Source organism: Lynx rufus, unplaced genomic scaffold (genome assembly GCF_022079265.1).
Source record: "Lynx rufus isolate CCGP_SWC_20201006 ecotype Redwood Valley unplaced genomic scaffold, mLynRuf1.p SCAF_5, whole genome shotgun sequence".
Taxonomy (NCBI): Eukaryota; Metazoa; Chordata; class Mammalia; order Carnivora; family Felidae; genus Lynx; species Lynx rufus.
In genome coordinates, this window is record NW_025814867.1 from 29,392,223 (window position 1) to 29,419,047 (window position 26,825).

The 26,825-nt window shown below is 39.2% G+C and overlaps 1 protein-coding gene across 1 annotated transcript in view; it reads left to right on the forward strand.

Annotated features, from left to right (window-relative positions):
• The first annotated feature begins 1,462 nt into the window (after window positions 1–1,462).
• Window positions 1,463–26,825, forward strand: part of TMEM108 (transmembrane protein 108) — a 79,287-nt gene continuing 53,924 nt past the window's right edge. Inside the window, exon 1 of the mRNA XM_047098885.1 lies at window positions 1,463–1,511. Coding sequence (XP_046954841.1) covers window positions 1,463–1,511 — 49 coding nt within the window. The remainder of the gene's footprint in view (window positions 1,512–26,825) is intronic.

The following is a 26,825-nucleotide window of genomic DNA, read 5'->3' on the forward strand; positions in this document are numbered from 1 at the left end:
CCCCACTAGTGAGTCAGAGGTAGGTAGAAAGGAAGTGCCAGCCCCCTGGCTTTAGTCCCTCTTCTCTGTTCCTGGCTACTGAAACCTCTTACCCCATTTATCTTCCTCTTGGAGATATTCTTATGAGTAGGTTTCTATTAATTCTAGGTACAGCAGACAACTCCTCCTACTCTGCCAGAAGAACCAGAGGCTCAAGAAGAATGTCCCCCTCTGTTTATCCCATCACTCCTTAGTAAACCTTGTCAAGACTTCCTAAAACTTACAAAAGCTATACAAAATGTCTAGAAAACAGATCTCCTCAATCACAATACAACTGTCTCCATTTTATGTAGTTTCTTGATGAATTTCCATATTCATATTTTACATAGAGCATTTACAATTTTCATGGGACCTTTTCGATTATAACCATTTTCCTCATCACTGTAGAGTCTTGATAATGATCTTTGAAAAAACTGCAAACTTCTCCATCTGGAAAATTACAACTTTATCAGATACTTACGTAGTGTTCCCATGTACCAGGTACATAAATATTATGACAAATATTAATTCATCCTCATAATATTGATAAATATAAACTCCTTTCACACTTCTAACAACTCTATTATTCTCGTGTAATAGATGAGGAAATTGAGGCTCAGAGATGTTAGATAACCTGCCCACTCACTCACACAGTGAGTGAGCAGTAGAGATAGGCATAAGCTCATCTGTGCTTATGACCACTATGCATTTCTCACATTTTATATGACTACTTTTATACTGTTTAACATTTAAGCTGCTTGTAGTTATAAATAACTGCAAACAATAATACTGTTGTTTATGGCTTCTTCATAAACAAAGAATGATCTTCTTTTGGATTGTTTAGAATAGGTTTCCAGAAGAGCTTCCTACTCCACTCCCTGTTTTGAGTTGACAGAGGACACAGTCCTACATAAATTCCCATTGGGGTAATCTGAACTGTGGAGAGAAAGAATACTTTCTTGCAAGGCTATTAGGTCTTGATTCATGGCCAGTGTAATCTAGGAACAATAAAGGGAAATAATTAAACTTGCAGTTTAGTGAAAGTAAAGGCTTCAGATATTAGATCATGTTCTGCAGCCTGGTGTTACTCAGTGCCTCGTGGGTGACCAGGTAGCCATAAAGCTACTCTCCAAGCAAGAGAAACAAATTGTCTTTGTTTCAGTGAGGGAAACAAAAGTGGGATAACTCTTCAGCAGCAAATGGATTAACCAACCAGTTGGTGAGTTTAGTCTTTCTTCTTAAATATGGCTGTTTTGACCTCCTGTAGACAGAAGTTGATTTAAAGATCAAGCCCGGTTCTCTAGAATTTCTGCATAGATGGAGATGGAGTTGGCAATCTTTTTGGAAGGAGGTGCTGAGGGGACTTGCCTTGAAGCTACATTCGCATAGTGAGTACAGCTGTTTCCTTCTGCAGTACATCTGTTTAGGGGATGGCTTGAAGTGGATGAACTCATGGAAATTATGCCTCACTCCACCCCTAGACCCACCACCAGGTCAGTCAACTTATGTTTAAGGTTTTTGCATGATATAAACTAAAACCACCAGAGGTCTTAGTGGATCATAGGGCATTTCTTTTCTTTTTCTCATTTGTGTCTCAGGCCCATAGTTCTTCTTTGCCTAGGATGATACCATAAATAACAAAAACTGAAAATGGTTCCCATTCCCCTAGGCCAATGTACATCTTCAACCTGACATATACACTCTTCTCCTGGACCGTTCCAGTGTTAACAATCATACATCTGTTCCCATTCTCCTCAGTTACAAATATAATTATCATATCCCATTTGCATATTTTATTAATGGTCTCCCTATCATATAGAAGTGACAAATGTGAAAACAGAAATAAGAAAAGTAGAATGTTAAAATGAGAGGAAAACAGGAATAGTTGATTTTTCACCCTAAGTTTCTGGGAAATTACAATGAGCCTGTGAGCCTGAGTAAAATGTGTCAATGTCACAGAATCCATAGGCTACCTCACAGGCCCACGCCTTTCCTTGCTCGGTATCTCACTGTATCAAGCTATTGAAAACCTCAAAAGTGTTCAAAAGATAATGAATGTGGGAGGGGTTTTTACAGGGGTGGAGGAGGGGGAAGAGGTTGGTCCTGATGACATTTTAAGAACGTTAACACCTAAGTAAATAAGACCTAAAAGAGAGTGACTAATGTCCAGGAGCTATATGCCGCATACCTGATACTGTTGCCTGGCAACCTGTAGCCAGTCCTAGAGCAATGGAATCCCAGGCAAAGAAGGAAATTGGAAATGTGTCCAGAAGAGCACATTTACCACCCCTACCCTTGTTTGCTAACTCTGAAAAGAATTGGGTAAGGGACTCTGTTTTAAAATGTACCCAGGATTTTAATCAGGTCCCGTAAGATACACAGACATGGAAATGACTGTCACGAAGGAAGAAGTTTATACTCACAGATCCCTACAAACAAGGGGCACAGCAGGCCACACAGGGAAGCACCAGGGTCACTCAGGAGACAGAGCAAGGGGAAACATGGGTGAGCAACTTTTTTGTGGTTTTCATGGGAAAGACTAGGCGAGGCAGGGTAAGCAGTTTAGACAAGTTTAGGATTGGCTAGTTTCAATAATTTGAGTGGGGGTGCCTGGGTGGCTCAGTTGGTTAAGCGACTGACTTCGGCTCAGGTCATGATCTTGCAGTTTGTGAGTTAGAGCCCCGCATTGGGCTCTGTGCTGACAGCTCAGAGCCTGGAGCCTGCTTCGGATTCTGTGTCTCCCCCTTTCTCTACCCCTCCCCTGCTCACGCTCTGTGTCTCTCTGTCTCTTAATAATAAATAAACGTTAAATATAATTTTTTTTAAATAATTTGACTGGGCTGTGGCCTGTAGGGGTGGTTCCTAGTTGCTCAGTACCTGACCCTGGGGCATGATTGGGGCAGAGGGATAGTGTTCTGTACTGTAAGGACCTGATAAAAGGTAAGTGGGGGTACAGACTCACAATTGCTTGGTCTGAATATCGAAGGCAGACTCACAGACAAGTTTACTGTATCTAAGAATTAGCTAATCCGAGGAGGGGCAGTCCGTCCTCAGATCTGCAAATGCCACAGAATACAGAAAATAAGAAAATATAGTTAATACAGAGCCAATACACATATACAAGCAAAGGATCTGTTGTCTGTTTTGTAACGTAAGAGGTTTCTGTGTTTTAGGGGTTGGTTTTCCCAGAGTATGTAAGAAACCTTAAAGAACAACATTAGGAAGATCTCCTGTTCCCTGTCCCTTTAATACCCAAGTACACAAAAGCAAGCCTACATTCAGTTCTAATGCCAAACAGTGTGCCTCCAGAAAAGCCATTCTTTCAAGATTTGCACCTAGTACCTAAAAAGCATTGAAATATTTTATGCAATACCAGCATATAGTCCACAAGACACAGGCTTAAAAGGATAACTCCAACTAGTACAAGACTCGTATTTGATCATTTTGATTGTCTCAACACAGAAAAGTGGAAAATGTATTTTTTTTCCCAGCTCACTTGCCAGGTTTAACCAGAGTTCAGGCATTAACTATGTCATTTCCTATCACTCACAGTGAGCATTGCTAAAAAGCATTATCTGGGAATACTATATTATGCCATTGTTGATTAGTTTCATTAACGAGAGTAAACATTTGCAGAGCCTATTGTGTTTTTAAAATGGTTTACAAGTACTGCTGGCTCACTTGTTAATAATTACGTTGGGGGACTCTTAACAATACATATTTAGGAGATAAAAGCAATGATTGTGATGGGATTAGGGGGAAAGGCAAGTAATAGCATTTAGCACAGTTATTTTCAGTTGCATAGTGTCTGCAAGCCTGCATTAACCATTTTCACTTCATTTGGGTCCATATTCCTAATATTCAAAACCCAACACAAATACACAAACAAAATATGGTGAAACTATATTTTAAGCTTTATATTATCTACTCTTTCTTGTTGCCCTTTGGTGTCTTGATTTGCACATAGCATGGGCACAACTGAGGCACGACTGTGAGTGTACCTACCCACCTACCATGGGGCAGGAGACCTGGTTCCCTGCCTCTGCTGTGATGGATGACCCCAAGAACTTCACTGTGTCTCTGTTCTCAGCTGTAAAACGACTGAGGAAGGGAGGTACAGTGGGAGCAAGGGATTTACATCCAATGAATCGATCATCTTGCCACTTTCATTGAAGCTTAAATGTGTAGTTTCAGGTGTCTCTCTACTTACTGTCTTACTAAAACTGACACATTAATGGGACCATAACACCGTGCATGCATGTACACACACACACTTACCAAACTTTACATGTTGAGACATTTATACCTTTTTGGAATGGAGACATATTCCAAAGCCACTCATTAAAAAAGTAAAATTTCATGAATCTTCTGAATTTTCTAAGCTACATTTAATATTATAGTGTTTTTACTCTAATGTTCAAGTAATATTGACCCTTCAAGTCAGCATTTTCCTATGACATTTGGGTATACCTGGCACACCCCCACACATGTGTCATGCCTGCCCTCAAGAGTAAGAAGAGCAATATTAAGCCTCATGCTCCTCTTTGCTCCTTGATGGACCCTGAAATCTAAAGTGAGGTTGAGGATGGACAGTGGACCTCATAATTCCCTGCCCTGTTTTTTAACTGACTCTTGACAAGTTCTGCTAGTAGAGACTGAAGTGGTCCAGGAAATATAATCAGAACCAGGGGCCTATTTGATAATAAAGATACATTCTTTGGGAAATTTTTCCATCACACTCATCTTCAATTTTATAATATAACTTTAATTGTAGAAATAGATGTTCTTTAAAGCCAACAGTGATACAAGTATCTCAAGAAAAATCACTTTATATATTATTAGAGATGTCATTTTGAAAACACTTTATTTTAATAAATACTTTTAATAGTATTTATTAAAATACTATATATTTTAATAGTAACCACCATTTTTGGAGGATGTATATGCTACGTATTCTGCCTGTCTTACATCAGCTATGTCAATCAGGGTCCCCTCAGGGAACAGATAGCACTCACGGGGATTAGTGGGCATGTTTTATTCTTTCAAAAGACATGTTCCAATAATAGTGACAAAGTTCACGGACAATAAACTTTATCAAGATTTGCCAAAACAACTTTCTTTGGTGCTTTCCGAAACATTTCAGTGTAGGGCACCTGGGTGGCTCAGTCAGTTAAGCATCTGAGCCTGCGTTTGGCTCAGGTCATGATCTCACAATTCGTGGGTTCAAGCCCTGCATCGGGCTCTGTGCTGACAGCTCAGAGCCTAGAACCTGCTTCAGATTCTGTGTCTCCCTCTCTGTCTGCCCCTCTCCTGCTCGCACTCTGTCTCTCTGTGTCTCTCAAAAATGAATAAACATTTTTAAATAATTAAAAACAAACATTTCACTGTGTAGAAAATTAGTATAATTTAATAAGAATTTACTGAGTCAGTATACTTCTGAAAATAACTTCCTGATATCCCTCTCCTAACATCAAGGAAGTTAAGCACTGATGGAATCTAGTCATTGTTTATTCATTATTTATTCATTCATTACTCAATGAAACATTGAAAGCCTTAGTCATTAAAAATAACATATAACCCTAAATTGAATACTGTAAATTTACTAACCCGATTGATTTTTGAACATGTAATTATGTGACAGTTCAGTTTGAAAGACTTGACTGATATAATGAAATATCAAGGAAATCCAATTTTAATTGATTACTTTGTTATAGAGGTTTTTTTTTTAATCTCTTGGAAAAACAAATGACTATATAATAATGTGGTTGCTGTTTCCTTTCTGCCCAAGCAGGGAATTGGAATTTCTTTCTGTTAATATAGTTTCTGACTTTATAACTATTTGTGGCTCAGAGCTTTACTTTGCTACATAAGCCAACATTGCCGTGCGGTGTCTGTTACTTTCAGTAAGTCTCATGATGTGAGATCGAGCTTCGTTAAGCTATGCTAGTATGTCTCTACCATCTCAGTATCTTCTGCACCCAAACCTGCAAAATGGGGATAATTACCAACTTCACTGGCTGTCATGGTGATTAAATAGAACAATGTAAGAAAACCAACCACCATAATGCCTGCTACAGATTAATTGGCTCGGTTCTTTACCTTTCTTACATGTGTCATAAAAGGGCTGTGGTCATCTTCAAAACACTGCTTGACATCCTGATTCTGCCATAATCATGCAACAGTGGTCTGACAGAGCCTTATATATTAAACTTTCCTTCTGAACTTGGCTATCCTGATTTTTTAAACAGCTTTATTGAGGTATATATTACATACCATAAAATTCACCCATTGCAGATATGTAGTTCAGTGATTTTCATAAATTTGTGCAGTTATACAGCCATCACCTAGTACACTTATAGAACATTTCTATCACCCCAGAAAGTTTCCTCATGCCCATTTACAGCACCTCACTTTCCCCTCCAATACTAGGCACTACTGATCTGCTTTCTTTCTCTATAAATTTACCTTTTCTAGACATTCTTACAAATGGAAGTATACAATATACATAGTCTTTTATATCTGGCTTTTTCACTGTGCATAATGTTTTTGAGGTTCATCCATGTTGTAGCATTCTATTAGGGTTCTTCAAAGAAACAGAACCAATTATAGAAAGAGATTTATGAAGAAGGATTTGCTCACATGGTTATGTAAGCTGGAGATGCAAAAAAAAAGGGGGGGGGTATAATTCCAGACAAATCTGAAGGCCGGAGAACCAGGGGAGCCAATGGTGTAAGTCCTATTGTGAGTTCAAAAGCCTGAGAACCAAGGGAGCCAGTGTCCAAAGACAGGAGAAGATGGATGTTTCAGGTCAGTCAGACAATAAATTTGCTTTTCCTCTGCATTTTTGTTCTATTCAGGCCTTCAAAGGATTGGATGATGCTCATGGGAAATTGGTAAGGATAATCTTCCTTACTCAGGCTGATTCAAAAGCTAATCTCTTCCAAAAATACCCTCAGTGACACATCCACAAATAATACTTTACCAGCTATCTGGGGATCCATTAGCCCAGTCAAGTTGACACATAAAATTATCACAAGCATGTATCAATATTTTACTCCTTTTAATTGCTGAATAATACTGCATTGTATAGATAGCCACATTTTATCTATTCACCAGTTGATGGAAATTTGGATTGTGCCAGTTTGGAGGATGTTAAAAATAATGATGCTGTGAACATTCATGTGCATGTCTTTGTGTGGACATATTTTCATTTCTCTTGTGTAGATTCTTCAGAGTCTAGAAATTGCAGGGTAATATGGTAAGTTTGTGTTTAAAACTGCCTAGTTATTTTCCAAAGTGGATCTACCATTTTACACTCCCACTAGCAATGTATAAATATTCCAGTTTCTGTATATCATCACCAATACTTGTGTTGTCTTTTTTGTTATAACCATTCTAGTGGATATGAACTGATACTTATTTTGGTTTCAATTTGTCTTTCTCTAGTGACTAATACTCTTATTAATTATCTTTTCATATACTTATTTACCATAAGAAGTGAAATGTCTTCAAAAGATCCATTCACATCTTTTGCCCATTTTTAAATTGGGTTGTTTTCTTACGATTGAGTTTTAAGAGTTCTTTATATATTCTACATATAAGCCTTTATCAAATCTATATTATGCAAGTATTTTCTCATCTATGGCTTATAGTTTCATAATAGTATCTCTTGACACACAAAAGTGTTTAAATTTGATGGGTCATATTTGGTATGATTTTTGAGAACTCTGTGCCCAACCCAAAGTCATGAATGTTTTTTTCCTATACTTTCTTGTAGAAATCTTATAGTTTAACTCTTACATTTAGGTTTGTGTGTCATGTTGAGTTAAGTTTTGTGTTTACTGTATCTAATTTCATTATTTTGCATGAGACTATCTAATTGTCCCAGCATCATTTGTTGAAAATACTTTCCCCTCTCCCATTAAATTATCTTAATATATTTATCAAAAATCAGTTTAATGTAAATATAAGGATTTATTTCTGGACTCTCAGTTCTGTTCCATTGATGAAAATGCCTATCCTTGTGCCAGTACCACATTGTCTTCTTTTTCTTTTTTTTTAACTTCCTATTTTAATTTCAATTAGTTAACATACAGTGTTATGTTAGTTTCACATGTGCAATATGGCAATTCTACAATTCCATACATCACCCAGTGCTCATCATGAGTGCACTCCTTATTCCACATCACCTAATTCACCCATCCCCCCAGCACCTCCCTCCCCTCTGGTAGCCATCAATTTGTTCTCTGTAGTTAAGAGTCTGTTTCTTGGTTTGTCTTTGTCTTTTCCCCCTATGTTCATTTGTTTCTTAAGTTCCACATATGAGTGAAATCGTATGGTTATTTTTGTCTTTGACTTCTTTCACCTAGCTTTATACTCTAGCTCCATCCATTTTGTTGCAAATGGCACAGTTTCATTCTTTTTTATGGCAAAATAATACTCTATTGTATGTACATACCACATCTTCTCATTAGTCGATGACACTTGGGCTGTTTCCATACTTTGGCTATTGTAAATAATGCTGCTATAAACAGAGGGGCGCATATATCCCTTTGATATAGTGTTTTTATACCACATTGTCTTAATTACTGTGACTTCATAGTATGTTTTGAAATCAAGTAGTGTAAGTATTCCAACATTGTTCTTCTTTTCCAGAATTTTTTTGCCTATTCTCGGTCCGTAGTATTTCTATATAAATTATAGGATCAGCTTGTCAATTTCTACTAAAAAACCTATTAGGATTTTGATAAGAATTGTATCAAATTTATAGGTCAATTTTCAGATAATTGACATCCCAACACAACAGAATCACTCTTCAAAACAACTTTTTATTTGTAAATAACTTCAAACTTACAGAAAAGTTGTAACAATAGTACAAAAAACACACATATATCCATTATTCACATTCATTGAATGTTAACACTTTGTCCATTTTCTTTATCACTTGAAAATAAATTGCATATATCATGCCTTTCACCCCTAAATACTTTAGTGCGCATTTCCTAAGGATAACATTCTCTTGCATAAGCACAGTAAAGTCACCAGCTTCACTAGATTTAATTGTACAACACTTTCCTCTGATCATCAATTATCCACATTCTAGTTTCACCAATTGGAATGTGCTTCATAGCATATTTTCCTCCTGAACAGAATTCAATCTGGAATCACATAATCCATTCTGTTGTCATGTCTCTTTCTGTAATCTGGACCACTTGCAGCCTTTCTTTGTGTTTTATATCGACAGTTTTGACAATACATTTTCAAAAAACAACCACAATTTTATAAGATGTATTTATAATTTTGAAAATAACTTAAAAATTATTTTAAAATACATTTTAAGATAAATGTTCTTTGCTTTTTCTTTGCCTGATGTTTTCTCCTGATTCCATTCATATTGTGTTTTCCAAACTGGAATGCCACTTAGGTGATGGCATGTACTCAGAGCCACACATCTGGAGGCGCATAATGTTTAATGTCCATCTGCCTCTCACTGACACTAATTTTCATCACCCAATCAAGGTTCTCCACTATATAACTACCATTTTCCTCTTACATTTAGTAAGTCCCCTTTGTTTTTAGACCAGCTTTTTAGATTTTTCTCAGTGTTCCTGGTATGGAGAGGAGCTGTTCCTCTACTTGCAACACTATAAGTAATTGCTACCTCCTGTGAAGAGAGCATTAATGTGGCATTAGAATGTGAGGGCCTTTTTAATGTGTATTTAAGGCTTTTCCCTAATGCATGGATGATACAAATTAGAGAAAGCTACTACCAATTATATGACAGTTTTTTTATCCACTGTAATCTAATATAAGATTAACTCCTTTCCGCTGTTCTATTAATATCTCCAGTCAAAGACTTGCCTGATTTGATCCCTGCCATGCCTGTTCATGAATAAATGGATAGAGCTGTGTTCCTGTAGGAATTTTTAAGGTTTGTTTTTTTTTTTTTATTCCATCAAATCAAGATAAACGAACAGCTCAAAAGAAAAGAAATGGCTCAGACTTTATGGGAAAGAGTAATGCTTGGAGAAAAAAAAATATTTTTAATAGCTTGGGAAAGGGGCGCCTGGGTGGCGCAGTCGGTTAAGCGTCCGACTTCAGCCAGGTCACGATCTCACGGTCCGTGAGTTCGAGCCCCGCGTCGGGCTCTGGGCTGATGGCTCGGAGCCTGGAGCCTGTTTCCAATTCTGTGTCTCCCTCTCTCTCTGCCCCTCCCCCGTTCATGCTCTGTCTCTCTCTGTCCCAAAAATAAATAAAAAACGTTGAAAAAAAAATAAAAAAAAAAATAGCTTGGGAAAATAAAAAGGATGGTAACAAATCCAAAGCGTGTGCCACCTCTCATCAGTATCTCAGCATTCAGCTAATGAGAAAGGATGACAGCTTTGTTATTAAATTATGTAGATGCTAATTGAAGGCACAAGCAAATAGGAGGATCAGTTACTTTTCAAAAGCACTTTCAGATTATTAGCTGTGATATCAGTGATGGAACACAATTTCTAGTTCTATTTCCAATTCTCAGACTGATAGATCTCCTAGGACCATGCATGCATTGAGAAGGAATGGTTATACAACTGGTCTTCGTGGAGAACCTCTTTCTCAAAGTCACTTTTGCATCTGAAGATGTAAAGCATCCCCGAATTATACATTACAGCCAAGGTCACCAGAAAGCTGTAACCTGCATACTAAATCCATTTCTCTACCTAGTCCTACAGACGTCTAGGGCTGGTGGGGATCTTCTGGTGCTTTATAGCATGGAATCTGTCCTGGTGATTAGTGAGTGGATTAATTAGACTTTGCCTGTAAGTCTATGCGGCAAGGACAGGTAGCATCAGTTTAGGATTTGGAATGGCCCAGTTTTTAGAAATGGCTCAGCCTAACCCCCACAGCTCATTACTATCAGTATATCTATCTGTGAGAAATAATGACAACATGGACATTTTTTTTTAATTTTTGTATTTATTTTTGAGAGGGAGACAGAGTGTTAACGGGGAGGGACAGAGAGAGGGAGGGAGACACAGAATCTGAAGCAGGCCCCAGGCTCTGAACTGTCAGCAAAGGGCCCAATGTGGGGCTCAAACTCATGAACCGTGAGACCATGACCTGAACCAAAGTTGGACGCTTAACTGACTGAGCCACCCAGGCACCCCAACAGTGACATCTTTGATTTACATAGTTCTCTGCTTGGGGCGCCTAGGTGGCTCAGTCAGTTGGGCATCCGACTTCGGCTCAGGTCATGATCTTGCGGTCTGTGAGTTCAAGCCCCGCATCTAGCTCTGTGCTGACAGCTCAGAGCCTGGAGCCTACTTTGGATTCTGTCTCCCCCTCACTCTCTGCCCCTCCCCCGCTCAAGCTCTGTCCCTCTCTGTCAAAAATAAACATTAAAAAAATTTCTTTTACATAGTTCTCTGCTCTTGCAAAGCACTCTTGGAAATATTTCCTTTGAAGCAATACAGCCAAAATGCCTTGGTTTAAATTTTGGCATCACCATCTCCTGACTGTATAATCTTAAAGTTATTTAATCTTGCGGTGTCTCAGTTTCTTCATCTGTAATATGGAGATAATAGTGGTTCCCTGCTCATAGGTGGTTATAGAAACTGAGATAATTTTGATCAAGTGCTTAGAACAATACCTGGAACACAGGAAGTACTTAATACAAGTATCATCGTCATCCTAATATCCTATGGAAGAAGATAAAGGCAGATTAATATCCCGTTTTGATGGATGAAGGAAAATTTAATGACTTGCCTGTGTCACATAGTAATTGATGCAGGATCCAAGACAAAGGGAAGCCACTCTAAGTTTTAAAGTCCTGTTTCAGGTCTGTAGGGAGGGTGTCTTCTCCAGTCTTTTGAGCATTGTATCACATTAAATGGTTTGAAAGCATAGAAAGCCTGATGACCTCACCTGGTTGTATGGAATAAGGACTGGACCAGATTGTGTAGCCACAAAAATGCTTAGCCCCTCACCCCAGCCCCCAGGCTTACCAGAGCTTAGATCTGTGATAGCCACCAGACACAGATTTAATGAGGAACCAGTCAAGACGGGGGCAGGAACAACACAACCCCCACTTCCCATGCCCCTTCCAGGCTCCCAGCTACCACAGGAGGAAATCTCACTGACGTGTTAGTTCTACCAAGCCCAATAGCAAATGTAGAGAGCTAGATCCCCCTCAGAAATGAAGACCAAAGAAATATCTGATAGTTGGATTTTGTAACTTCAGATCTCTAGGGAATGAAAATTAAATTTGACCCAACTTTGACAGTGGACACTATAGAAGCACCTTTTTGCAAAATCATTTTCATACATAATTGAATGAACACTGTCATTATTCAGTTATGAAGAGAGAGAAAGCATATGTGCATAGTCTGCAGTTTAGCTAGCACCTATTCTCAAAGTAGACCTCCTTACTAGTAAGATCCAGAGACAACTGAAAGCCCTGCAGTTTTTCCTGAAACATGTACAAATGACAAAAAAGAATGAGAGAATAATAAAAAGGCAAACATTGTTTCCAATAATCAACTGTTCTGGAGTTCCTGTTTCATTAGATATTTCATTAATCATGCAAAACGGAGAATAAAAGGAAATGCACATATGAGGGAAGGGGAGAGAAGGGAAGACTTTAAAAAGAAACAAATGAGCTCCTCGTTTTTCTTTAAAAAAAAAAACAAAACAAAACAAAATCTGGAAGAAATGTACCAAAGGGTTGAGTGATTCCTTTTGAGTGGTAAGATAGTGGGTGTTCAGTTTGGTTCTCTTTCTGTCTGTAAGTATTCCTCCATCTTTGTAAGAATGTCTTTTATGGGTGCCTGGTGGCTCAGTTGAGTATCCAACTTAAGTTCAGGTCATGATCTCAAGTTTCATGAGTTCAAGCCCTGCATCAGGCTCTGCGCTGAGCCTGCTTCGGATTCTCTGCCTCTCTCTCTCTCTGCCCCTCCCCCACTCACTCACATGCTCTCTCTTTCTCTCTCAAAAATAAACATTTAAAAAAAAAGAATGTACTTTACAATAGAAATAGTAGAAAGCTCATTTTTAAAAATATTTTTAAAAGAAAATTGGTACTCATTGGGCACCAGGTGTAAAGGTATACAATTGATCTCTAACATCATCATTTAGGGAGCCGTGTGGTTGCCAGATTTCTTTCCATCCCAGTGAGAATCTGCTCTGTGAGAGTACAGCTACTATGCCTTCTATTCAACAAGTAGAGTTCTGGGACACCTGGATAGCTGAGGGGGTTAAACAAGTAGAGTTCTGAACCTTGGAAACTGAGGACCTTGCCATTACAAGGATGGGTGCGGGTATAATAACAGGTGTGAACATGTTTTCTTTGTGGATAAACCTTATGGATGCCTCTGGAATGTCTTAAGAATGAGTCAAAGTACCAGATTCCTCCTATTACCCAAACAGGGCCCAACTGACAAAGTCCCCAAGGACCTGAATAAGACCCAAGGTGGGCATATGTGGCCCTTAGTTTATGGCAAATCTAAAAACCAGTCTTGGGAGATGCAAATCAAAAGCTAGAAGACTTTCCAGGTGAGTTGGCATAGAGCAGAAAAAGCTGGATAGCAAGCCAAAAGACAGAGCCCAGGGAGCTAAGGCCCACTGAGATCAAGTTGTGGGTGGGAGAAAGTTCCATGTGTGGAAAGAGGGGTGCCACCAAAAATGCCATTGTAGGCTGGATGGAATGGTTTGTAAACCCCTTTGAGCTGGTCAGAGTGAGGATTTAGTCAGATGTGAACTACAGCTATGCCATTGTGAGTCATTGAATGCTTTTCAATCCAAATTCGCAGACTGACAGACATTCTCTGTGTTTCCACAACCCAACTATGCCCATCTAACTCTGACAATAGGGAAATTGAAAGGGTTTCCTATCCCCAAGGAAGATATGCATTGCTGTTACTATATCGCTGTAATGAATGGCTTTTAAAAAATATATACTATTCCCTTGACACAAGATGCTTGACATGCTCTTGTTAAAAATGCTGAACTCTACCACCTTTACTAAGGAAACAGTGAACTTTATCTCAGCAGGAGGAATGGGAAGATTTTTGCCAAATCTTAAAGATCTTGGCAGATATCAATAATAGGATTTTTATAAGAAATTAGATTCTCCAAATTGTCGGTAATGGATTTACAGATTGCCCAGATGGCTTAGTGAATAACAGATTGGAAACAAAACAAATTATAGGCAGGAACATAAACACCAAACCAAATTCTGAAAATAAGCAGGATAGAAATCTGAAGAGCATTAACAAATAGTAATTATTTGTAACCTTCAATGTCATCTTGGTTAAAGATGTTATTTGGTGTGGATGCCCCAAGTGACAACTGAAAAGGCTTCTTGCAACGTGGTTCAATCATACCAGATATGAATTGAAGGCCTTCTATGTGCCAGACACATTCTAGGAGTTAGGAACACAGCAGCAAGCAAAATAGATCAAGTCCCTGACCTCGTGAAGCTGATGTTCTAGTGGGGAAAGGCTAATAAAACAGGAATAAATAAGCAAAATATATGGTATATGAAATGGAGGTATATGCAATGAGGAAATCTGAAGCCAGAAAAGGGAAGGATGGTGCTTCAGCTTGGAAAGGGAAGAACTTGTTTTCAGAGTGGGAGGCAGAAGGTTCCAGCAAGTCTTTTCATTCTGATCACTGTTTCTCCACCTATCACGTGAAGCAGTTAGACTGTGATCTTCATCATGAGCAAGCTCAACGGTGATGCTTTGATAGATAACAGAAGCGAAAGTAAGAAACAGATTGAATTTCAACCTTAGACAGTGATTCTTAGGTAGATTGTCCAGAGGGAGGCTCCTGCCTTGGGGCAAATGCTCTGAGAAGTCACCACTGGTGCTTTCCACTCCTGTGATAGTTTATGGGAGGAGAAAAACAGGGGTAACTGGTTACATCTTGAGGATCTTACAGACTTTTATAATTGTCTCTTTCACATTTTTTCTTAGAATTCACCACCTGCAAGAACGTGTCATTTTTCAAGCCCATTTTATAGATTAGGAAATTAAAAAATAAAGATTAAGTAACTTGCTCAAATGCAAATAGTTAGTTGCAGTTCAAGGATTTAAACCCAGATTTCTCTGATTCCAGAATCTATAATCTCCACTGCACCTGGCCACATTCTTATAAGTGCCTTATTCTTTACCTTAAACATCTTTCCCAGATAGAGATGCTGTCAACAAAACCCAAAATGTGAGATACTAGACACTATACAGGACAAATTACCTGATTTCTTCAGGAAACAAACTGCAAGAAAAAGAGAAATAGCATGAGAAATTACTTCTAGATTGGAAGTGATTTAAGAGACAGCCAGTTTCAGTGGTTAGGCCTTATTCGGATCCTCACTTGAACAAACTATTTAAAATTAATATATGAAATACATTCAAGAACTTGAATACTAACAGGGTATTTGATACTAAAGAATTATTTTTTTAAGTGTGACAATAATATTGTGGCTCTGTTTTTTAAAAAGAGTTATTTTAGAGGTCCATACTTAACATATTTCCAGAGGAAGTGATCTGATGTTTAGGATTAACTTCAGAATAATGCATTGGAGGGAGTACAAATAAACAAGATTGACCATATGTTAATCACTATTATACCTGAGTCATAGATCTTTCTATACTTTTCTCTCAGTTTTATATATGCTTAAAGCTTTCCAAAATAAAAACTAGAACCAAACCAAACAGCCTGGGATAGCGAATGTGGAGTTGGTTGCACTGACTACCTGCCACTTTCTTAGGTGCTATCTCCTCTATTAGACTGGGGACAAGGACCAAATCTAATGGTCAAAGAACGTATGCCACTGCCTATTGTTGCTTTGGTTTTATAGAGCTGGCCTAGGCATTGGACTTCCTACCCATAGTAGACTTTCCTTTCTGGGGTCTGCAGCTTTTATGCAGGCAGCCCCATAGACCATCTCACCCAAGGATACCAGGAGGCATTGTGATACAATGAAAAGAAGGTGATCTTGGCCTTTCATTAGAAGTTTGGCCTTACCCTTTAGTGGCTGCATAATATTGAGCAAAACCCTTTACCTTGCTGAACCTGAAGGAGTTGAAATAGAAAAGCATAAACCTAATGGAAAAGCATAAACCCTAAAGATCCCTCCCAAGAATCTGGGCTCTTAAATGCACTGGTCAATTAAGATGCAGCAAAATGAATCAGGAGAAGAAATGGTCTCTATAGCAAGACAGGCACTTTTCTAGATCATCTCTCTCTTCCACTGGTCTGTGCCCCTTGAATGGAAGAACCATACCTTGTGCTTTTTTGTGTTGCCAGCATAATGAGGTAGGACAAATGTGGACTTGGGATCAGAGAGTCCTGGGTTCAAATTCTGACTGCATTGCTTACTAACTGTAGAGCCTTTGGCAAATGTTTTAACCTCCTTATCTGTGAAATAGCAATAATAATGCCCACTAAGAGGATTTAATGAAAGAAGACATTCAAGTGCCCAGCTTACAGTTGGGTAGTATTAGTTTCCCACCATCCTCAGATACTCTCTTGATGCTCACTGAATGATTGAGTTTAACTAGATGTCTCTCTGGTATGTGGGTGCCTCAGAAACAAATCACCAGGTTTTCATTGGACAAAGGCATTGGTTGGACTCCTGAGGATGTGCACCTGAGTGTGAGACTCTTTGTCCAAAGGAAAGGTGGCTTTGTCTACTTTGTGCAAAGGTGCCAACTAGCCTATCAATGTCCCTACTCAGAAGGAAAATGAGTTACTCAGAGAAAGGAATTTGTTTTTATAATACATGACTTACACTAGTGCCAAGAGTCAAGAGGAAAAATAACTCCAATTGATACTGTCAGAGCCCTGGGGCTTCTTGGAAGCAAACCACATTTTTAGACCATGTTAAAATGTCTTCTTGGTTGATTCAGTTCCGTAGCGTGGGCATCATGGTACCAAAGTTATTATGAAGACAGAAGTATGAAAATGCCAGTTATCCAAATCAGCTGTCTGAATGAGGTGACCACCCAGGGCCTGGCTGCTTGTTAGGACTCACTTTACCCAGGCTACCCTCAAGTCACAGCTCTGCATGCCCAGCTTCTTACTGATGCCAGGTGAACCTTAAATAGTGGTAAGCGTCCCCCTGGCAAATATCCATGGGCAGAAAGGTCCAAGGACTGTTGCTTCCCTTGAAGTGTTTGAAGAGGTGCTGCCTCTCCAGAGTGGTGTCAAGGTCATTTTGGTTGGGGTGAGCATTTATACTTTCTCTTTCCCTGTCACTGTCTTGTTATTTCATCTCAGAAGTTCAAGGCTGCAGAGGCTCAGGGGCAGGGATCCCACTCTTCTGAAAGAAAAGACCAGAAGCAAGGCCCATTTCTGTAGATGTCTTTGGTGTGAAGGTCAAAATGATTCAAAAGCCGGTCAGGACAAGCAAAGGCAAGAGAAAAGCCACAAAAAAAAATTGAAAAGAAGAGTAGCAGGGCTCAGTGAAGGAAGAAGGAAAGTCAAGAGAAAGGCTGACATAAGAGTATAAAGTGAAATACACAAATAGACACATTTTTTCCAAGTGCTTAACCATTTGTTGAAAACTACTTTTTCTTCTTTCCCAATACCACCTTTTCAGACTGATTTTTCATCTTTTTGGGGATTTCTATTTAGTTTCATTAATCTGTCTCTGATCTCATGCCAGTGTCTTGAGTTGATATATAGGAGAGCTAGCTACTAGTCCAAGGGGGTTGGGACTACATTCAGAACTGAAGTTAGATGTGTGCTTTCTCAAACAGGGAGCTCCTCTCTTTGTCATTTTGAATTTTAGCATAAACCCTAAACATCCTTCCCAAAGTCAAAAGGAACTGTTTTGGGCAGTGGTGTGCACCTACTAGGGGATTCATCATTTGTGCCTGAATGTAAGATAAGGTAATGACCATCCGACCACAAGGAAATAAAAGGATGTTGGAAAGAACTTTAAGCCTGTCACCTATAATTGAAAGTCTGGTAGGGATAAATGAAAGTCCCCATAATTTGATCAGTCTTCCTTTTTTTTTTACAGTTATCACCACTGTGTGAGCTCTCACTGAACTGCTTACTGTCTGGAGTCCCCAGCCTGGTTCAGCAGGGTGTTTTCCCTATCACCCTGTGAGAAACAGAGGGACTCTTCAGTTGTTTCTACCCAATCAGGGTGAGAACAATGTTATCAGTCATTTGCAGGCAGATAGCAGAAGTGGATTTTTCCTAACCTCATCCTACCCTCTTACACCTCCTGCTGTGGAACTATCATATGGCTGCAGGGTCGGTCCACCTTCAGAGAGCAGTGGACAGGGAAGCCAGTATGTTTTTTACTTTCTTTTTTTTTTTTTTTTTAATTTTTTTTTTCTTCAACGTTTTTATTTATTTTTGGGACAGAGAGAGACAGAGCATGAATGGGGGAGGGGCAGAGAGAGAGGGAGACACAGAATCGGAAACAGGCTCCAGGCTCCGAGCCATCAGCCCAGAGCCCGACGCGGGGCTCGAACTCACGGACCGCGAGATCGTGACCTGGCTGAAGTCGGACGCTTAACCGACTGCGCCACCCAGGCGCCCCTGTTTTTTACTTTCAATGTCCAAGTTTACAGTAGGGTGGATATAACGTAGGACTGAACTCTGGGCAACACTTTCTGAACTTCCTATGCCACGGTCTCCCCAAATAATTGGGAGATAAGGAAAAAGGAAAATGGTTAGAGATAATTATTCATTCCTCCCTTTCAGTCTCACTGTGTTAAACTCTTACTTATGTTTTAACTCTTATCATACTCTGGGTGGTGTTTATCTATATATCTCCCTCCACCCACCCATGAGCGGCCTAAGACTCTCAGGACTGTTTTAACCATTTTCATAATATAGTATGGTCCCTGGAATATAGTATGTGGTAAATAAGTGTTTGAAAAATTATTAAATGAATGAATCTTGGATTATATGTGACAATACTACCATTTTGTTTAAAAAACCCCATTCCTCTGTTCAGTTCAGCCACATTGTGTGTATGGCAGGTGCAAGGGTGAAGGAAAGCATCTGCTTTAAAAAACAGCAACATCCCCACTATTGCCTAATGCCTTGGAACATTTTCCAGGTCTGTGTCACTAAAATCAGGGAAGGAATCTGGGAGATGAGATTGAGACTCTTTGCTGAGAAAGATAAATATTGTTCTCTAAGCAGGTGACACATTGCAGCATGAGTTTATTGATGCCTACAGCCTGTGACAGCCTGGCTGTGACTGGCAGAGCTTTACTGGATCTTGTCTCTGCCAGACAGGATCCCAAGATTTCACAGAAAAGCTCTCTTGAGGAAGTGGAGGAGGAAAATCCTGGAAGTGGCAGAAACCCAACTTCCAATTCCTCCTTCACCCGTAGGTTTAACTTCTGAGCAGCTTTGCTAATCACATACGAACATCTTTTGGGAGAGATTTTACTTACCCATTCCTTTGCTTGTTTAGCCTCATTTTTATTGGCTTCTTTTAAGGCAAAGAAAAAGTTCAAATAATCCTTATCAAAGCTCGCAGGCACACAAAGTGAAGGCCCAGAACCCTCTATTCAGCCTTCACCCAAAACGGCATCCATCTAAGAACCATCCTAGGAATGAATGCTTAATTGCGAATTCAGCATGCTTCTAGGGTGTGATCAGGATTTCTGGGAGAAAGGGTTATAGGACAGTGCGTGTTTACATCCTCTCCACATAGAGAAGATTAAAACTAGAATTCCCCACATGGAGGAACTGATGCTAGGGAAGATGCAATAAGGGTTCTCTAAGGAATGAGTTTCCTGTCTTTTCATCCTTTGCATTTAGCAGTTTTGCTTTTGAAAAGAAACTATCACGATAATGTGAAGGAGGAAAAGGAACATTAAAAATGCCATGAATACCTCCAGCTATTTACCTACCCTAAAACAGGCCTGGGCAGCCGGGTACACACAATTCCCTTCCTGAAGACAACTTTTTAAAAATAAGTAAGTTACCTATAGATAAAAGCTTTCTCTTCAGCAGCTCCACTTTTCACGTGGAAGCCTTTGGTTAAGTAGCTGTGCTCCAAGAACACTTCTGTGTTGCTGTGGACAGCAGCTTGGACCAGGAGGTTCCATGGGGGAGGCAGAGAGGTGGGGAGGAAGCTCCATGCACTTGCACAAACAAGATATAAAGGGAATATGTTTTGCTTGATCTGTGAGTTATAGTTAATTTTCTTAAAAAAAAAATCCTTTTCCAGAATGATGTAGGAGAAAGTCTTGCACAATAAAACCATATGGTTTTACAGGAAAGTGATCAGATAGAGCATAACTTGTGTTTTTCTTTTTCTTTCTTATTGCTGCTGCTAGTGTATTTGCTTTGTTTTGTTGCTCTTGAGAAAATAAAATACTATGTCTTCCAACTATAATTCAGCCCTTTCTAGAGAATGGAGCTTGCCTTGTTGGCCTTACTGGATTCTAACTCATGCTTTCTATGCTAACCAGGTTGCACCATTTTTGTTTTGTTTTGTTTTAATGTGTTCAATTCCATTAAAATTAATGAAAAGATAAATTTTTTAATTTTTTAATGTTTTAATAATTTATTCTTGAGAGAGAGACAGAAACAGAGCACAAGAAGGGGAGGGCCAGAGAGAGGGAGACACAGAATCCGAAGCAGGCTCCAGGCTCTGAGCTCTCAGCACAGAGTCCCATCCCACAAACCGCGAGATCATCACCTCAGCCCATGACCTGAGCCATAATAGGATGTTTAACTGACTAAGTCACCCAGGCACCCCTGAACAGATAATTTTTTAACAAAACATATCAGGTTGGGGGAAGAAAAGAATCCCTTTCTAAAAAAATTTTTTAAGTTTATTTATTTATTTATTTAGAGAGAGACAGAGACCGTGCAATTGGGGGAGGAGAAGAGAGAGAATCCCAAGCAGGCTCTGTATCATCAGCACAGAGCCTGACATGGGGCTCGAACTCACAAAACCATGAGATCATGACCTGAGCCAAAACTGAGAGTCGGACACTTAACTGACTAAGCCACCCAGGTGCCCCAAGAATCCCTTAAAAGTATGATATTTGAGATTCACTTCAAAATAAAACCTTAGAGATGGGAAGTAGACAAGGGCATATATTAGGCAAGATATATTAGGCAAGGGGGATAAAAGGGATCCTTAAGTAATCATTATAATTTTATAATGCCTGGAATTTACCTCAAAGTTATGTGGAAATGGAGGGAAGTGGATGGGGGTTTAGATGAAACAAGACTATCCAGGAGTTGATAACCACTGGCATGTGTAAGGTTTATAATACTAGTATGCCTACTTTTATATAGACATCTTTGTAATTAAAAAGTGAAAGTTATACACATGTCTGTCAGCCCTTAGATATGGAAGAAATCACAGTAGATCTGAAATAAATCAGGCTTAAGGCTACTAAAAGGAAGATACTGATATTTAGTGTGGAGTGGTTTCTTTATTTGGGGGTGTTCACTATTCATTGTCTCATTGGTAATGAGTAAAAATTCTAGAATAAAGAAACACCTGGCTATGGGTTCGATCCAGACTTAATAGGTCTCTTCCATTGCTAGTTATGTTATGGGGCAGTTTACCATACTAATGAAGCATTCCTCTGATGAGACATTCTAATAGAGGCAGAGAAACTAGACAAATGACTCTATTTCCTAAAACCAACAACAAAACATCCAGTGCAGACTGCAGTGTGTGTTGAATAGCCAAAATATTGCCTTTCTTCACTTTTTAGAACCTTCTAGGGAACATAAGACATATGGGATCTCTGCCCTTAGCTACTGTATTAGTGCCATTTATACATTGCATGCTACATGTACACAGCGCCCCCCAAGGACCCATATGGATTATCATTTCTTTCTCTTCTGGTTTCCCCAGAAGTATGACCACCTGTGTTCCACGATGTACATACTTACCTGGGGACAAACCTAATTAAATCTCAAGAATCAGAGGAAGCACTCTTATTAATATTTGTCAAAGGAATTCTAGTGATGGAGGATGGGGAAGTCTCAAGATCCAAGAAATCAGACTAGAAGTCAATCTGTGTCAGAAATACATTCAGAAACTTTGAATTCAGTTTCCTGACTGGCAGCTTTGAATCATGATCTTCCGGGTAAGTCAGGATCCTAAGAGGGGACTGAGGTATTCAGTTTGCCACTGGAATAGCCACTCCCTGTATTAGAAAGAGCAGTGTATGAAAGAAGTTTGGAAAATGGTTTCTTCGTGGAATCATCTCATCTCTTGGAGAGGTGAGGAAACTACACATTCAACATAGGCTAGAGATCCCACTAGGAGTAATTCTGTTGAAGGGAGATGCTGAATATCTGGAAAAGTCTCTCTGTGACTCCTGCTATAGCCATGACCAAAATTCACAAGAGAGAACTTCTTGAAATCCAGGCACCAACTGTGAATTGACCCATTCATTCCCACTAGCTCTAAAGGATAGTATGATCACCAAACAGGAAAAATTGGAACACTTGGAATACATAGTCAGGAGACACCAACATTGAAGTATAGAGATCAGAGATCTCCATTTCAACTTAAACACTCTCTAGAGGGGAGTAAATGAAATAATGTTTGACTAGAATCCTTCTGCCGCTATGGTAATCAGCCTTATTTGGAAATTCTTGTAGCCCTGAGCTTAAATTTAGAGTCAGGTTCTGATGTATTTCAAGACTTTCTGAAGATGGTAGAAAAAAAAGGAAACCTCTACATCTTAAAGCCCTTCAATATTATGCATTATCAGTCACTACATTCAGTCTTCTTCCTATCCTTTAAGCTGATTAGTAACACTGCACAGCATGTTCTTGTAACCAAGGAACCATTAGGAAAGTTGGTGACCATTAGTGTCACTTTTTGCAAACTATTTCAGGAAGATAGAGAAAGCAGAGAAAACATGGAGTCTATCCCCTTCAGATCCCTGAGCATTTGCCATAGAATCAAACCACCTCCTCATTCCCTGACATTCCCTGACACTTACCCATCAAGATCATATCTGAGGCAAGTTTTGAATGACTGCATATGCCATGACAGCAAGGCCCTAGAAAACTCTCCCTGGGTGCAACACCTCTCTTTGCAGGATAAGGTTCTTTTCTCTGGGAGCCTTTGGGGGGTTTTGTCAGGCCTGTAATTCTGTCCACTATGGTATCCAATAGCCACATGTGGCTATTAAATTTAAATTTTAATTAATTAAAAAGTCAACTCTCCAGTAATACTAGCTACATTTCAGGTGTTCAACAGCCATATGTGGCTGGTGGCTACCTTATTGAACAACAGAGATATAGAACATTTTCGTTATTATAGATCTTGTGGATAGCACCACTCTATACTATGGGTCAGTAAACTATGGCTTATCAGCCATATTCAGCCCACATTCTGTGGCTGAATCAACTTTTCTTGGAAAACAGCCATGCCCATTCTTTTACATATTATCAATGGCTGCTTTCATACTACATGGACAGGGTTGAATAGCTTGCAACAGAGACCATCTGGCCCACAAAGTCGAAAATATTTGCTATCTGGACCTTTATAGAAAGTATTTACCAAACTTGCTCTATACTCTTTGCCCAAAAAAAAAACAAAAAATGTACATGGCTACATACAAAGTTTTATACACAATTTTAGGAAATAAGTGAACCCACTTACTTCCATCCATGTAAACCAAACTCAGGTTACAAGCTTCTCTGCTAGTTCCATTTTTCTAGAATCTTCAGATGCCATTTCCATACTACTGATATCCATAAATGCTAGATTGATATTTCAAAAGATTAAAAACACCTTAAAAACTAATGCCACTACAGAGTTTCAGGTTTTACTGTATATGCCCCTTTCATATAGAATCAGTGATGCTGAGTTTCACTGACAAGCCCACCATCATTTAAGAATCACTCCACTTAATATAAATCTTTTCCTACTTTTTTTTTAAATGTTTATTTATTTTGAGAGAGAGAGAGAGCGAGGACCAAGCTGGGAGGAACAGAGAAAGCGGGGCTCAGTCTCACAAACTGTGAGGTCATGACCTGAGCTGAAATCAGGAGTTGGACGCTTAACCAACTGAGCCACCCATGTGCTGCTTTCCTACTTTTAATTCTTCCTCTAAGAGTCTGATTCAGTGACTTTTTTGTTAGACTTACTACCTAAGCGTTTATGTATAGAAAGTTGTCAAAATCCTAAATACTTCCCATCTTTTCTAGTCCTTGAGATCTTTATTACTAAAACACTTTCATTTAGGCTTCTCCTTCCTCTAGCTATTCCATTCATTCTCAAATATGTGCACGTCCTGCTGTCGTCACACTTAGGGGGTTGCCCTCTTAAGGTTCTATAGCACATCTTTGCAGTTTTTTTTGTGTTGGTTGGAAGAGAATTTGTCTACACGTATGGACACACACACATATAGAAATTCTCTAAATTTAGCTTAAGTACTTGGTTCAATTAGCCAAGAGGACAAAATATTGTCTAAAGCCACAGGATGAGGGACTCACCAGAGGGAGAATATGATAGTTATTCTCCTTCTAGTCCAAGAATTTCTTAGAGTAACACAGCAGATGACACTGCACACTGGTCTTTCCAGGTCTAAAAAGCTCAAGTCTTGCTTGATAACAGCTTTCATCACCATCCAGAGAGAACATCTAACAGTCTTTGTGCTTCTGTTCAAGGGACTTTTGACAAATATTAGGTCCTCCTTTATTATTTTGTTTTTGCAAGGCACAAACATCTTCATTCAATCTGTCATTCATTCTTTTTTATTTATTTTTTTTATTTTATCAATTGCCTGCTGTTTCCAGGAACTCTTCTGGATATTAGAGATATGCCAGTGAATACAACAAAAAAAGTGTTACCTTGGTGGTGCTTCATTCCACTGGATACTGAAATTAATTTTTAAAAATAGACATATAATATGAACTGAGGTAGTGATAAGTATCGTAGAAAAAAGTAGTAATATTTAAAAATTAGGTAAATAATATGAAAGTAGTAATATGTAGTAAGTAATATGAAGGGTGATAAGATGCACTTTTATATGTGGGATAGTCACAGAAGGCATCTCAGATAACATCACAGCAGAAACCAACGTCAAGTTCACGAGGAGTCTTTGAGGCACTGACAACAGGTTCAAAGACCCTGAGGAGAGAGGTTGGTGTGTTGGAGGAGCAACATGCAAGTCAATGTAGCTAGAGCAGAGTGGGGAAAAGGGAAGAAATACAGTCAGAGAAAAGGTTGATGGCCGTTGTTAAGACTTGCTTTTTTGCTCTAGGTAAGCTGGAAGTTATAGAGGGTTTTCAGCAGAGAAGTGATTTGTTATCACATGTTTAATATTATCTTTCTCTGAATGATATTTTGCCCCTTATTTTTAAGCCTTCTGGGAAACACCATTATCTCTCAGCCCACTCCAGACTGATTTAATGTTCCTTTTATCTGGGTCACCCAGGCACTGATTTGGATCTGAGGACCGCAGTCCCAAATCTAGTTCCCCTGGCCCCACCACCTTCACCAACCTGTTTGCCCTTTATTCTAGTGTTGCTACAGGAATCAGCCACATGGAGAAGTAACTGGAAAGCACCGCCTCAGCTAATGCCACATTTTTCTCAGTCTACCCCTGACTTCCCATGTAGGATATCTGTGAGGGCCACTAAGCCCTTCTGTTGCATACACACTCCTGACATGTGCAGGTTAACATCCAAGAGGCAGGCACCCTTTGACTAATGAGGGACAGAACCAATGCATAGATTCTGCCTCTTGTGTACCTTGGAAGGTACATTCTACACAGCTCCTCCAAGGATCCCCAGCAAGATTATGCCCCAATTGACCATGGTGGCAACCAGCTCAGTAACATACCCTTGGATGTTCTTTCTCTCCTTTTCTTTTTATCTCCAGTCCCCTACAACTGTGTTCCCTGACATCACTGTGCACAATAAACTACCTACATTTAAGCCACATCTCAGACTACTATTTTTTGGAAATCAGGGTTAAAACACCCTGTTCTTGTTTTACTTTCCTTACTTTGCTCCTGCCTTTTCATTAAAAAAAAAAAATCAAATAATCTTAGAGTCAGAGGGACCTTTAGAGAATATCCATTTCTATACCTTTTGGTTACAGATAAGTAAACAGAGATCCACAAAAAATATGTCTCTGCTATAACTTATCTTTCTGGTGGAAAAGATGAGCAAGTAGAGAATCAAAAACGTGTAAAAAACAATAGAGCTTGGCAGGCAGTTCCAAAGTCAAGAATAAGACTTTTTTTTTTTTTAAGTTTTTTTTTTTTTTTTTTTTTGAGAGAGAGAGAGAGTACATGTGAGCAGGGGAGGGGTAGAGAGACAGAGAGAGAGACAGAATATTAAGTAGGCTACATGCTGTGGAGCCCAATATGGGGCTCAATCCCACAACCATCAGATCATGACCCGAGCTGAAATCAAAAGTTAAACACTTAGCCAACGGAGCCACCCTAATGCCCCAAGGATAAGACTTTATAACAGAAAAAAAGAGAGCTAACCTCTGGCATGACATAAAAGGAATTGGTGCCTTCCAGGAGTTGAAGAAATAGTTATACAATTTTGTAATAAATGATAAGTGTTTATGGATAGTCAAAGTTTGGAGGCAACTGCATTTTTCTTAAGAGTTTAGTTTCTTAGTAAGTCCATGTATGTATTTTCACTCACAAGGTTCCATGCTGGTGCTTTGGAGGAGTCAAAGAGCCTTCTGAGATAGCTACCAGCAGGCTGGGAGCAGGAGATTGAGCTTCTAGTTATATTTTGGGCATTAATTGATTCTGTGAATGTGAGCAAGTGACTTTCTCTCTCTTGGGCTGTGAGTTGGTTCCTTCTTTGTAAAATGACTATTCATCTTATCT